This window comes from Catharus ustulatus, chromosome 3 (assembly GCF_009819885.2).
Source record: "Catharus ustulatus isolate bCatUst1 chromosome 3, bCatUst1.pri.v2, whole genome shotgun sequence".
NCBI lineage: Eukaryota > Metazoa > Chordata > Aves > Passeriformes > Turdidae > Catharus > Catharus ustulatus.
The window spans coordinates 87,633,017-87,648,938 of NC_046223.1; the positions used below are offsets into that span (position 1 = coordinate 87,633,017).

Below are 15,922 nucleotides of genomic sequence, written 5' to 3' on the forward strand. Positions count from 1 at the left end.
CAAATTATTATAATTTTCAAATCAAGCGCCTCTCAGGCAAAAATATGGTAATTAGGAATAACAGTTCTTTTCTAGGGAAATTAAAATAGAAATACAGTACTACAAAGAAAAAAACTCCAAACTCTGACAAAGCCAGAGTACAACCCGACACCCCGTCAGGTAGGGTGTTGGTAGCAGTCCCATTAAATGGTGGCTGCAGTCCTCCTGCATTGACAGATGTGGTTCAGTTGAAGCAGTGCTCCTGTAGAAGGTGCAGTTTCGCTCTGGAGGTCCAGTGGAGAAAGGGGCTCCCTTAGTGTCCCAAAACCTCTGTTTTTATCTTGGTAAGAAATGTTGGGCTCTTCCCCCTGGCTGGAGCAACTTCCAATGGGATGCAGTAATTTTATCAGTCACACCGTGGGACTCAATAGCCATTAGCAGAAAATGACTCTCTGGAGGAAGGATGGGTTGTGAAAAGATAAAGAACACTGCCCCGCCTGGTTTCAATGGCTGGCCCATTAGCAGAATATCTGCTGTTAAGGATCACTGCCCCCACCCTCAACAGATGGTGATAGAACAGATACCTTTTATCACACTCTGTATTGTAACGTGCGGCTTATAATCAGGTGCGGCTTATGTATGGACAAAGAATGAAAAGTTGCCGACACCTGGAAGTGTTGCTTATACTCAGTGCGGCTTATAATTGTGAAATTACTGTAATCAGTTTTCATATTATTTTTTAAATTACACCTGAAATGTTCATAGGCAAATCTATTGTCATTTAGGGTTTTAGAGAGGCTTAAAGACAAAAAGAAGTAAAGCTGACACAGAATTAACAAACTTGATATTCCTTTTACTGTGTTTGACTAATCAATCTTATGCAGTTTCTTAAGTACTTGGATTTGTTGCAGAAAGAACACTACTTAACAAATAACCAGGCAAATGTAATTTTTACAAATAATTGTCTGTCATGTACACAAATTTAAATTGCAAGTGTGCATCATTTCATATGTATGAAATCCCAAAATGCAGTCGATCCATCAATTGAAAACTTAGCAAATACACTTCTATTAAATATGAGTAACGAGTTCACAAGAGTGTTGGTACTGCTAAAACACCTCTAGACACTCTAATCCAAGAACATGACAGGACAAACCAGCAACTTCCGGCTTTTGTTGAACAGAAGAGAAACTGAAACTGTAGAGATCTGTTTTTGAAGATGACTACAGCATACAGATATCAGGAACATCAGAAAAAAACCAAAACAAGTGCCCTCAGGAGGCCAGATTTTAAATAAAACACAAAGAAAATACTGTCTTGCTGACTTGCTATCTCCTAAACTATCTTAATCTCTCCAGTCAGGTGAGGGGTTTGGTTTTTTTTGTTTTTTTTTTTTGCCAGGAATATCCCAGAGCACTTTTGTAATAAAATGAAACAGTAGAATGATGGTTCATTAGGTATTAGTTCCCCATGTTACAATCACAGTAACTAGCAGGAGCTTTAATACCAAAAATAGATCCAGAAGCCTATCTGCCAACAATATTGTCACATGATAGTAAAATTTATCAGTGAGGGCCTTAGTTCATATTATGTACAACTGAAACTTGAAAAGTCAAAGAGAAACTCTACAACTCTACATTTCCTACTAGGACCAACATTTTTTTTTTTTTCACAAATTCAAATAGAATTGTGTGCTGCAGCAAAGATCAGCTTTGTGTTATAGACTAATAAACATTTAGTAGAGGTAAGCTGTTTTCATCTTTTGCATTACCGTGCCACACTATCTCACTTCAAGGTAGGAATATTTCAGATCTTGCATTCTTTCTGTTGCTCTCAATGGAGAGGGAAGGACACCCAAATTAAATTCTATCAGTCATCTTTGTTGCTCCATAGATTTAAAAATATATATGGAGAGAAATGCTTGAAGTGGTACACTGTATTCCCCACTAGCTTCAGAAACAGCACTCTTTTTCAAGTGTTCTGGCAATTTAGACACATGAACCTAAAAGTGTGCTAAAAATGTAAATTAGGGATTTAAATCAATTGGACAGTGTTGCTAATATTTCAATTTTGGGGTGCTAGATTAAGTGGAATTACACTTAATATAACCTCTACTATAATTTAAGAGGGATTTTTGCAAATTTTTCCGTAAATATTTGGGTTCTTTCTACAGAATTTCTGTTTTCAAATGGCTGTGTGGCTTTTAAACTCTAACCTTGTAAGCATTTGTATTCAGAAGCCATTTATGTATGTGGATTATACGATGAATTACTTGACTAAATTGCAAACAGCAGAACTAGAAAAGGCAGGAGGACTCCATCAGTGCATTGACATGTGCAGTACGTATCTTGCAGACAGGAAGCTGAATAAACATATCCTTTTTAATCAAAATGGTTCAGCCCCTCTGTCATGGACAACTGAAGACTGTATAGAATGAGTAAATGTATTTATAGACATAATTTATCTGTATAACTTTCAAAACTGAGTAGAAGAGAGGAATATATTTTTTGTCAAAACATCATATGATAGGAGAGTCCTCTGATTTAAATGTTTTACACCTCTGTGTCTAAGGTCAGTAAACTTCCCTTCATTTAGCACATAAACCATGTAATACTTACTTTTAGCCCCAGTAATGCACCTGATTCTTTAGGCATGGTTGTTCTCTTGTTAAGAATGACACGCCCAATTAAGCGATCTCCCTCTTTGGAAGGCTGCCACGTTACGGGATGCTGTTAGAAAACAAGCAGCGGAATTAAAGAACTGTGACCACCCCCCAGTATTTAGATGCACACGTATGAACCAATAAAATTATTGTATTTTCATGTCACAGTACACAAAAATACCCTTCAGATGTGTTATGTACTGCAGCTGAGTTTTCTTTGATTACGTCTGTTGGACCTGGCTACATTACATAGTTATGCCTGTTGTAAGAAAACCTCTGCATTAAGTCTAAAGATAGGACTATGATCCAGTTCAAACTTCATATTTCAATACAATTAAACATTTTAAACACACCTTAGATAATAAAATTAAATAATTACTTTTAAATTACATGACTCTGAAAAGCACATTCAGAAATTCTGTTGCTTAGAATAATATATGTTATGCAGGTCTACCATATGAGGGTTCATTATATAATAAAATCAAAATGATGCTTTTCAACTCCAAGCCTTAAAAAAAAATCACTGATCTTTCCCAGAGCAGCACCACATTCAAAACTGCTTTTTTTGTGGTTCATAATGAAATTTTCATGTCTATAAAGGAATTAAATTCAAGTTAAAATTCAGGAAATTTTACAAATACACATTTTTGATAAAAATTTATTTCTGATTTTCATTTCCATGGTCCTCTAAAACAATTTTTTATATCATTAGCGTAGAATATTTTTACAGTCAAATATCTATGCTGAACTGAAATAATTAGCAAGCATTTTAACTCATACTTATGAACCCCTATTTTTCTATTTCTTACCGAACTAATAGGGGACGTCTCCCTGCTGTGCCACGTGGCAGGATCCAGCCAGTAATAATCCAAGTCACCTGGAAGAATATGAATAGAAAGAAATGTGTAATCTCTCAAACAGAGAAAGAAGTACAAATGATTACTTCTGCATGCATGAATTTTAAACTCCAATAGTTTGAGGAAGAAAATATAAAACCTTGATTATTATTCAAATCAATATATCAATTTGAAAACAATAAATTGTATCAATATAAAATAATGCTTTTATTTGGACCTCTGCATTTTCATGAATTGCACCATAGAATTGGTTGTGCACGCAGTCTATTTTTACCTTTGCTCATTTCAAGAATGGACCTCAATGGAACCAATGGAACATTCAGAGCCCTCCTCCTCCCCACCATCTCCATAATAAACACACAGGACTACAGCTAAGGATGACACGAGAGGGAATACTCCACAAAACAGGCACCTAGCTATAGTTAAGGACAGAACAGTCAACCACGCTCTAGAATCTGCAAGGATCAATGCTGTGACAACAGGTACTGTACAGAGGGAGAGGCACAGGAGCTGGTCATAGAGTACCAGAGAGTACAGCCACACAAATACAGCAAATAGTACCAACAGCAGGTACAAGGCTGCAATCTTCTCTTTCACTTGGGACAAACTCACACGCTGTGTACATCAAGAAAAAGACCATAAGTTACAGTGGTCTGGAAGCCATCAGCCTACCAGGACAAGGAGGGCACTTCTGGCAATATACCTTCAAAATCTTACTTTATAAAACAGATCTCTGCAACACTACTGCTAGATGCCTGTGTTCTAGTAAGAATAGTGATATAATAGAAGCCTTAACAAAGCATGCAAGAGAAGATAGAGAAGATGCTTTTACATGCAGAGATTTTTTTTTCTTTCTCTACAAATACTTAGATGCTGATTATGAAATTCAGGTTGTAATATTCTCTATAACTCATAAAATCTTTAATAGCTTACCATCCACATGATCATATGCCCAAGTTTATTTTTAAACAGCATATTACTATCATATGCATAACCACATGAGGCAGTTTGTGGTTTCATTAGCTACTGCAGTACTGCAAGTTTGGAAAACACATTAAATCACATTAAAGATCTTTCAGTTTTATTTTTAGGATCCTTCCTTGTGTCTTTATAAACTTCAAAATTACAACAAGAACAGCAGCAAACCCACAAACTACACTGACACCTGCAGTGCTAGCAGTAAGCTCAAAACTATGGTACAGAGTTCTCCAAGTTTCAGTAATGGACTCAACAGTAACACCAAAAATCAACTATCTCCTGCATGGGCTGGCCCACCATAGGCCAAACACAACACGTCTTCTTGTTTCATTTACTTGCTCAGCAATAGAGGAATGTTCAGGAGGGAATAAATGCCAGCTCCAGCAGCAGATGAATGCACCCAAATCCTCAAAAACGTTTCTGCTCATCCCCATTGTTTCCTGCTTTCTTTTCTTGTCTTCCTTCCTAGATTCAGCTTCTTGCTCGTAGTTTCCTTGCTGGTCTTCCTCCTGGTTACTGCATGACCATTTAATTAATTCACCCACCCTCCTTCTCCACCAAGTCCCTACTCTAGCAAGATCCTCTCATATATCTTCTGTCTTGTCTAACCTGCTGATTTTCCTATTCTCACCATCTACCTACCCTTTTCTGCCTTTTCTTCCCTGCCCATTTTTTTCTGTCATCCATCTGCTTCTGGATTTGGTGTCCTTTCTTAAGGTTCTGTATTTTAATCCCTCTTTAACCTCAAACCCTTTGATGCTAAGCTGCATTCCTGCACCCTCCTTCCCACATCTAAACCTTCAGGTGTATGTCCCTTTCCCCGCTTCTGTCTGCTCATGCTTTGCTAAATTCCAACCCATCAGCCACATCCAGAGCAGCTGGCCATGACACCAATTATCTCACCCTCTGCTCTCAAAACTGAGAGCAGAAACTGCACTTCAAATGCAGCTCTACTGAGCTGGAACATGAATAATGTGCTCAGAAGCTATAAAGGTAGCTATCAAATCAAACATCTTGACTGAAGGTCACTGAAAGTGGTAAGTCAACCATCTGGTGAATACTTTAAAAGCTGCAAAAATACAGCAGCTGTATCTGTGGAGAGAAAAGTACACATTCTTTAAAAATTACTTAATTTTAAAATTTCCATTAAATTTCAGTATGATACAGACCACTGGCACACAAACGTCTGGGGGAATTTACAACTATAAAAAGATATCATATAATGGAAAATTTCAGTTAATCTATTCATAAACACTCATCAAATATAACATAAAAGTTAAGAGACAAATGAAAAGAACTCCCCAAATGGGCACTGAAAGTATTTTATGCCAGCAACACTAATACTAGGGACATCTGCAGTTCATTACTTTGAAAATAGTTTCTCCTTGGTCATCCTATGCCATTGCTGCTTCTTTGCCTAATGCCTACTTATGCCATTCTTGCACTGCCATATTCCAGAACTCACTCTTGGTTTAACTGCACAAAATAACTTCACTGGAGCAGCATTATAGAGATCAAGGAATAGGTAAATAACATGCAAAAACTTACTAAGAGCATAGATTAAAAAATTCAGGTTTTCTCCAAAAAACATCCACCAAAATTGACAACAAAAATCCCTACACACAGAGAACAATCTTACATTGGTAAAAGTAATTAAAAATAACTAGTAAAATAAGAAAAATTTAAGACATTATATAGAGGGGAAAACTACTTTCATAAGGAGCAAATAATACTTAGGCTTTATAAGGCTAAACTGCCTTTAAATTCTTTTTAAACCATTCTTTAAAAACATGAACAACTTAAAAATAATAAGCTCCCATGAAAATACACATATACTATATCATTATTTTTTTGTATTTTACTGATGTATTTCTAAAACATATTATTAAAAATGCATTTGCAGTTTTAATGCATGATCTCCTTAAGACCAACTGAGTAAAACAGAGTATATATTTGTAAAACCTTATTCCCTAAGGAAAATATTCAAAAGTTGTATCATAACAGCAAGGAAATGTTTTTCCTATTAAAATGTTGCTGCTCAATTACTTTACTCTCAGATGCACATGGATACAATAATAATTTGCAAGACACAAATGTATTGAGCTTTTTCCATGTCTTTTGCCACCTGCCATCAAAATTCAAGATAGGAAGTAAAAGTCTTAATAAATTCTCATTGTTTTATATCTTTAAATGTGTGCTTTCAAAATAAAGGGAAAGCTAACTCATACTACCAAAAAATCCATTTTCTTGAAACAAAAAAGTCTTCAGCAGCATTATTCATACCAAAAGCTAATGCTGGGCTACTTGTGAGGTTAAGAACATCCCTTGAGTCACTGACTCCAACAGGTACTGTGATTTCACGTAAGATCCGGAAAAACTGAGAAGTTCTGGGAAAAAAAGGATTGTCCCTCTCACAAGGCCAAAACAAGCACAAAATATGAAAGGGTCTGTTATTGTGTATGAACAGTCATGATGATTTTCAAAAAGCCTTGAATACTGCAGATAAAATATCCCAAGATGTTTTCCCAAATCCATCCGGAACATATTCAGAGACTACTGGTATTCAGCAAAGAATATGCCTCAGTGATTTGCTCAAATCCATATGTGCTGGATTTGCAGGAATTACTTAAACAAGAAGCAGTATCTAATGGTAAGAGTCATCAGCCCATGTTAGGTACCTAACTGACCATTAGCAGCATGTGGCTGCTAATTAACACAGCAGTTCTAACAGATACCTATGAAACTTAGACAAATATTTTTCAGAGCTACATCTAAAATTACTCTGCAAACTGAATAGTCAGACTACGTCTCTTTAATTAACCCACAGAATCACTGAATGGCTTGGGTTGGAAAGGACCTTAAAGTTCATTTAGCACATTCAACATGGCTTTGAACACTGCCAGGGATGGGGCATCTGCAACTTCTCTGGGTAATCTGTTCCAGCACCTCACCACATTCACAGTCAACACCTTACCTAAATATACTCTTTTCCAGTTTTAAGCCATTCTCCTGTGTCCCATCAAAACAACTGCTTGTAAAAAGCCCTTCTGCAGGTTTTTTGTAGTCCTCCTTCAGGTAGTTAAGAGCTACTAGAAGGTCTTGCCAGAGCCTCCTCTTCTTCCTGATCAATGACTTCGACTCTCTCAGCCTGTCTACACAGGAGAGATGCTTCCATCCTCTGACCATCTTCACAGCTTTCTCTGGGCTCACTCCAGCAGGTCCATGTCCTTCATATATTGGGAGCCCAGAGCTGGATGCAGCACTGCATGTAATATCTTACCACCATGGAGCAGAGGGACAGAATCACCTCAACCTGCTGGCCATGATGCTTTTGAGGCAGCCCAGGTATGTATTTGGCTTTCCAGGTTACAAGCTGCCAGCTCAAGTTGAGCTTTTCATCCACCAACACTTCCTAAGTCCTTCTCCTCAGGGCTGATTGGGCTCTCAATTCATTTCCCACCCAGTCTGTACATGGGGACCATTGATCAAATCCACATCTCTCCCGTTTAGAGGCAAGGATGCCATATATGGGACAGCGTCAAATTCCTTGCACAAGCCCAGGTAGCTGATGTCACTCTTGCTTTATGCTGTAACCTCATTATAGAAGGGAACTAAATTGGTCAAACATTATTTGCCTTTAGTGAAGACCCGTTGGCTGTCACCAATGACATCCTTATTTTCCAGTTTCCTTGGCACAGTTTCCAGGATGATCTGCTCTATGATCTTGCTGGGCACAAAGGTCAGACTGACTGGCCAGTAGTTCCCAACATCTCTCTTTTTTCTCTTTTTAAAAATTAGGGTTATATTTCCACTTTTCCAGGTAGTGGGACTGCCACAACTTCACAAATATGATGGATAGTGGCTTAACCACTTCATCTACCAATTTCTTCAGGAGTGGCAGACACATCTCGTCAGGCCCCATGGACTTGTTCACCTCCATGCTCCTTAGATGGCCTCAAAACTGATCTGCTGCAGTGGGCACTTTCTCCATCTCGCAGTTCCTGCCTTTGCCTGTGGCAGCCTGGGCAGTGTGGCCGGAGCACTTCTCAGTGAAGACTGGGAGAAAAAGTAATTCAATACCTCAGCCTTCTCCATATTCTATGTAATCATGCCTCCCCTTCTGGAGAGAGCCCACATTTTCTCTAGTCTTCCTTTTATTACTGACACACCTAAAGCTACTTTCCCTTGATGTTGCCCTTAATGTCCCCAGGCAGATTTAATTCTATCAGGGCTTTAGCTTTCCTAACCTTATCCCTGGCTGCTTGAACAATCACTCTGGTGAGCTGCTGTTACAGATGTGGAACATCCTATTGTTAAGCAGGAAAGCATCTCTACACCCAAGAAAAAAACATTCTATTGTTTTATCAGAAAAACAGTTCAGGGTATAAAAAACATACACTAAAATCATTCTAGTTCAAGCTGCTAACTAACCACATAAAGAGAATATGTAAGTACCCTGCCTTGGCAAAACGCCCTAGCATTAATGCGGCAAGCACTGAATTCAAAAGCTACCTTTTGCCTATTTATACAGAAAGCTTCACAAAAATGTTCATTATCTCTTAGTCTCAAACCAACCCACTTCAGAGGTCTGCAGTTAAGAACTTAATCCTTGCAGGACAAGATCTGTGTTTTACTATCTACAGTTCAAGTACAGACTGGCTCATGAAGTTTGTGGGAGGAATGTACCACAAGGCTGTGAAATTTAGGATTTTCTTTTGTAGTGAAAATACATAATTGCACTGGACTTTAGTTCCCTGCTGGCAAATGTCCTAAGCACCGAATATTAACATGCTGAAAGATTCCAAAGTTAAAAGAAAGACTAGCACACCTTAGAAGTTTATTTATTTATATAGAACACTCCTATTTCAGATATAGACATGGTACATAGGTCCCAAATCTAGAACTAGCCTCTTAAATTGCTCCCTCAATTCAGTATTTATTTAGATATTTTCATATAATGATGAGACATAAAATTATTTTTCTGTATATTAGTTAAATTTCTGAGTAACAAAAAAAAAACATTGGAAAAGGGTCTATACAGCTTTATCAAGCACTAGGCTTTCAGATTTAGATAACTGACAACCTGGGCTTATTCAATACAAACTGAAAATAAATGGTTATTCCTTGCTTTTGCATTTAGGAGGTAAGGACATTCCATACTCTTTCTCATACAAAACAAACATTTTTATTTTGAAACAAACCCCTTAGTTTAAAAATCTTTTTTGAAGTGGTAGTTATATTGTGAATAAAGTGATGCTGACTGATATTTGCAAACAAGAAATACAGAAATAATTAGGCAAGGAATCAGTGAATTTATGAAATATTATGCAGATAGTTAAGGGCACTAATATTAAGCTAAAATCTAGTGAAAAAGAAAATCCATTTGACTTCTCCCCTAGTTACCATGGCAAAGCTATTCCTTTACAAGAGTTTGCAAATTCATAATTATTTTTTATTTTGTAAAGGAATGATTTGTCTGTTGCTGGTTATGAAAAGGTTTTTCAATGTATTCTTTTTCTTTTGTCTGGGCATAAGGACAATTTTCTGTGATCTGTTTAAAATATAGTATGAGTTTCTTACCCAGGTATTTCTTTAACAAAGAATTTTTATGTCATAGATTGAGATGTTTTCAGATTAGACATACACTTTTTTATAATGAAGTATTGCACTTGTGTTCCTTGATGAATGAAGGATGCCCAAAAGATAGACTTGCAAAAGACCTTCCGACACAAAAACAACCTGGTCCATTTCTATGTTTCACAAAATGGACTTCCTACCTGAATTATTTCAGTGTTGTTTTAAGGCTTTATAAATTACTGAGAGCAAGGGCTACCAATTTTGCCAATGGAAGCTATCCAGTAAACAAACTGAGGATTTTTGAAAGATTCTAAAATATTTATCACGGACACAAGGGACATAACAAGGAAGCTGTTCTAAGTTTCCTGAATGTCTAGGGAATCTTCTCATGAATTCCCTGAGCCAACATTATTTAGTAAGTTCACTCAAACACCCAGTGTCTTCAAAAGTTCATCAACCCCTTTCCAGCTAGATTCTTATTTTTATCTCAGAGACCACTTAAACTGTTATTCTGAGGATGTGTAAGTCTTATTGCAAGCATGTGAGTCCAAGCATGTGTATGATTCACAGAGGGATGGTCCTCAAAAGCATGCTCTGTAGGGTCATGACAAAGTGTGACACACTTAGAGATATAAAATATTAAGCAAGATGAATGAACTTCCATTAATCTGAAAGTTATTTTACAATGTTCATCAAAAATATTTTCTTGAGGATACCAGAAAAATGGTTAGCATCAGGAACTTAAAATCAACAGGCAAATACTTTGATTTTGATACTGTGGCATTTAAAGATTTAGGAAAATTTTTGCTGATTGCTGTCTCTGATTTTGCTGACTGGGATTGCTCTCTTGAGAGGAATCTAATTTTGTAGATGGATGGAAGGAGATATCCTTCTGAAAATTTAGAGCTTCTCTGATTACATTTATTATTTCTATTTCATCCCAATTCAATATTGACACTAACTTGCGTCAATAGTTTCATTGAGTTCCTGTTTCATATAATTAACATTTTCAGTTTTGATATGATTTCTTGATAATATTTTTGTTCAGCATATAATGAAATTTCAAAAATGCATAGCAAGTTATATCAAAAAGTCACATGGTCTCATAATTTTGGATACATATGTACATATAGCTACCTAAAGGCCTGACAAGTTCTTAATATTTTTTCTGCTGTTCTGAAAGAATTGCCAGCACTTCAAATACAGCATGCTGTTCTTCAGAATAACATTTTTTCCCCTGTGGGTTGGTTTAGCGCTTTTTTTCCCACTATCTCCTGTGCACATTAAAGTAATTGAGTGGGTGTTTATTGCAAAAAATAGGTAATATTTCCATTTTGGTCTTCTTTGGTATTTTTCGTTTGAGGGTTTAAAAATCTTAATTTTTTAATTTTAGTATTTGTTAAAAACTGATTTTTAACAATTTATCATCAAAAATCAAAACTGAAAACAAACTCTCCTCAAACCCTGGGCTGTTTCTATACTGCCAGTAGCTAGAAATTTTAACAAGAATGAAAACAACAAAAAAGAAAATGTCTGAAAGGCTGTAAAGCAGCAGCTCACACATTCAAAGTCTCATGGATACAATACCCAGTAAGGCGTCAGTGCCCTGATAGCACACACAGCAAATAAGGCACAAAAACAGGTAATGCCCACAGAAACTTGAACACACATTTTCTACCATTGTGTGGAAAGAAGAAAGGCATTTCTGCTCAGACACAGAACACAAAATGTTTATTGACATGCTGAAAGAAACAACAGCAAATGAAAGCAAAGCTTCTCGTTATCCACAGGACCAGGGAAAGGGAGAAAGACAGAGAGCCTTTCTGTTATCCAACATCCACACACAGAGTCCACCATGCAAACCTGCACAAGATACCTGAGAAATGACAATATCATATTTCATAATCATGTTATTCATAATTTTATCTTCATGAAAACTGGGGGAGATAATTGATAGTCTAATGAAAAAGAAAGTCTGAGAATGGGAAAGAAAGAGAAAAGGCTCTTGGTTGTTCTGAGCTTCAGGACTGTAGAAGGAAATACAGCATATGAAATTCTCTAATTAAAGAGAAAAGCACTTCAGCAGTATCATGATGGGGTCATATTCTGGACAACTGAGGAGAAATTCCAGTCAAATTTGGACAACTAAGTCTTGTGAGGGTTTTGTTGTTGTCGTTGTTTTCTGGGGTTTTTTTTCGTTTTGGTTTGGTTTATTTTGTTGATTTGGTCTTTTTTTGTTTGGGCTTTTGTTGTTATTCTGTCTGTTTGGGTTTTCTCAATTATCATTCATTAATATCCTCAATTGCGCTGCATCAGAAGACAATGAGAGATTTTGTTTCTCCACTTCAGAGGGGAATACTGCAGGGAGAATCTTTGGAGTGCACTCTGAGCTTTGCCTCCCATCAGTAGAGAGGAAATAGTTAAGAATGTGAACATGAATAAACCTCATGATTTTCAAAAAGGGAATGAAGCCGAGCAGAAAAAAAAACCAAAAACCTTCCTATAAAAAACCAAAACCAACAAAAAAATCGTATTGCCAAATAACCAAAGCAAAACACTCCAATCTGAGAGAAAACAAGGAAGCAACCACAACAGCAAAAGGAGTCCAGCAATCATGGAAGCATTTAAAAAATAATACCAACATCAATAATACCAACGTTAGAAGCAGAACCAGGCCAATTCAGAAGAGGGAAAAATGCAGTCAAAGACTGACCAACCAAATAATAAATGTTTCATTTTCTGGAAGAATCAATGGAAAGATCCCTTTGAGGGTATAACTTACAGTGACCGAGTATCAGGAAGCACACAAAACAAAATTAGAAACACAAAATATAATGCAAACAGCGATGTATGTAAAAAACAACTGAAATAATTCTGAAACTATTTAGTCCCTACCACTTAGTACCTAGTACCAAGTAGTTGCCAGTCTAGAATACTATGTAAAGAATCTGCTACTATTTGGTTCAATCAGCAGATGTCAAATACATTCAGTTGAGCAGGAGTTTATGAGCATGCCATGTGAAGAGCCACACCAGAAAAAGTGTCAAATATAAGGTGAAAATCTATTTAGAAAACAATATTCTAAATATATTCTAACCATAGGCAGCTAAAATTGGTAACAAATACCTCCCAAAGTATTCATTAAGCTGGTTCTGTAGTGTTTATCTGGAACATAGTACTAGTCAACACACACTACTGTTCCATGTAATAAAACAGGAACATATTTGACTTGTAAGTGACTTGACCCTAAGGACAAAGGAATGACTTTTTGCAGGAGGCCAGAACCAGACTTCAAAGCTATTCTGACAAACTAGAAAGCTGGAAATAGAGGATCAGGCTCAGAGTAGACAAGGAAATGGCTCCAGACTCAGCCTAGAATAAACAAGTGTAGAAACAGGGAGACGCCCACCAGCTGAGAACTAGCAGTGCAGAAGATGATGAGGTGGATATAACTGATCTCAATGGTAACAGGAGAGGATGGCACAAAAGCCTGCCCTTTGGGAGTTACAGGGTTGGCCAGAGACCAAGATTCCAGTGCCTTTCCTACTTTTGCTACAAAAATACCTCCAAAGGTCAGACTAGTGAGGAACTTCAGGTTTTGTTGTTAATTTTCGGGGACTTTGTTTTGTTTTGTTGTTCATCATGGTTTTTTGTCTTTTGGGCAGCCTTGCACTTAACCAATACCCTGACATAAGAACTGACCTTGATGAGAGCTCGTGCTCTCGGGTTCTGTCCTTGCAGCACACAGTTCAGTTTTCAGAGAGGAACACTTAGGATACTGATGTGTCATTATGGGGGAGAGATGATATAAGTTTAATGGACAGAGAGTTATAGATAGCCTGGTTTAATAATCCATTATATCTCTACAGTCAGGAGCTGTGGGGCTCAGTGTGATTTTAAAGAATCTTTGAGATGTCCCAGGTCCATGCTATTCCGAAGGCTGGAGACATGCTGCTGTTTGTCCACTGCCCACAACACAGCCTTGAATCACCGCAACGCAGGGTGGCACTGCTCTGTATTCCCCAACACCAATCCTATTTCACCTTCTTCATCTACTTTTGCCAAAGAAGTGCAAGAGACCTCTGGAATGCAGTTTACAGTCACCTACACAGTTAACAACTTGTAGAAGAAACAGGGATTTAGCTTCTTCACGTACATATAAACAACTTATTAAGCATGAGAGAGTGTGAGGCTTTGATCTTAGCCAAAGGTATTCTCCAGTCTTATCCTTTAAACTCCATGCAGAGCAAAGGCTGTCCATTGTCTCTCCCAACCTCAGCATTTTGTCTTCCTGATATTCCTGCTGCTGTTTCTATTCCATCGCTGTTTTGACTGCTATTAAATCGCGTTTTCTGCAATGCATCCCTCAATATTCTGCCCTCAGAAACTCTAATTATCCTCTAAATTTTGTTGAAATTAAATAGATTTCTAATATATATGTCTGAAAATGTAGTATCTAAAACATTATATTCAAGAGGATAAAACCTCTTTCATGATTTATTCTATCATACATCTTTAGGATTAATTCTTCTAGAGAAAAAACTACTTTTTAAAATCAATTTTTAGATACAGTGTTATCAGCTACTTAGATAGAGGATTTTAAAGGTATTTGTTATTCTCAACACATTACATAATTCCCAAGGAACTTGCAATGGTGAATTCTTCCTCTCACTTTCCCCTGTGATCCGTCAGTGATTTAGCTGAGTACCTTATTTCAAATACAAAAGGGAGAAGCTGATGTCCTTCCCTAAGCAGAAAGTGCAATGCATCAACATGATCAGGCAGAAATAATATACAGAATAATTAGAACTGCACATTTATTATAACCCATATATTATTATAACCATAACTTCATCTTATGCTAAACAAACATATTTTTATTTTATGTACATGAGTCTGATGATTTTTATCCCCTAAATAATATGCAAAAAGAAAAGTAACAGAATCACATTTCATTCTGAACTTCTTAAAGCTCCTAAGAATAGAATAATTCAGGAGATTAAGGACTTGTCAATTGTTTTCTGCCAAAAAGAAAAATACACAGGAATGTTCATTTGTTTCCTGAAGTAAATTTCTAAATTCTTTATCCTTGACTTCTCCAAAATACAGAAGTCATATGCAATAGGAATATTATTACTTTTCAGAAATACATTTCTATTTTGATGTGCAGTCTCCAAATACAGATTTTTGTTTAAAAGCTCATCCCATATAGCATCACTACTGTCAAATTATATTTAACATATGAGCTTTCAAAATATAAATATAACTGAAACACAGACTTAAAGGCAAAATGGTTCTTTATTCCATCTTTAAGCTGAACATTACTACAATTAACATTTTAACATTCAGAGGATACATCTCCACTAAAACTGCACAGTTAAATAAGTCTGTTCATAAAAGGATATAATTTTCTTTAAAAATAAGAAATAAAAAAATATAATTAAAATCTAGGCACTATATAGCTCCTTATTTACCTGTCCCTGAATGCAACGTATGGAGCAGAAACTGAAGAAACCCAGCAAACATAGCAGCTTCAGCAAGAGAATGTTTAAAGCACAACTGGCATCTAGGTTGCTGAATCCAGCCTGCAACTGTAGCAAAACCGTAATGCCAGCAAAAATCCACTTCAGTGTGAAGGAGACGATATAAAAGAAGTCATGAGGTCCTTGAGTCCTGATCCTAAGCCAAATTATTCTGCAGTGTCAAACACTGAGCACCGGTGACAGCAAACAGGGCTAACGAGAGCTCTTGTCATCAGAGCAGATCTCTGCAGTGTAGTGCAAGCATCGATTACTGCATTAGTTCCTACAGCTGCAATGACAAGGAGTTCCAGTCTTTAGAAAGAGCTAATGATTTTAGGAATCCAGAA

General features: G+C 36.8%; 1 protein-coding gene across 29 annotated transcripts in view; it reads right to left on the minus strand.

The window, feature by feature from the left end:
* RIMS1 (regulating synaptic membrane exocytosis 1) overlaps positions 1-15,922 on the minus strand; it is a 310,442-nt gene that overhangs the window by 124,814 nt on the left and 169,706 nt on the right. For 28 of the 29 annotated variants that reach the window (XM_033054837.2, XM_033054832.2, XM_033054836.2 and 25 more), the window contains 2 exons: positions 3,451-3,518; positions 2,598-2,708 (listed from right to left, as the gene is read on the minus strand). In XM_033054837.2, coding sequence (XP_032910728.1) covers positions 2,598-2,708; positions 3,451-3,518 — 179 coding nt within the window. Of the gene's footprint in view, positions 1-2,597; positions 2,709-3,450; positions 3,519-15,527; positions 15,885-15,922 lie in introns of those variants that run through there. The other variant, XM_033054838.2, reaches the window with a different exon arrangement.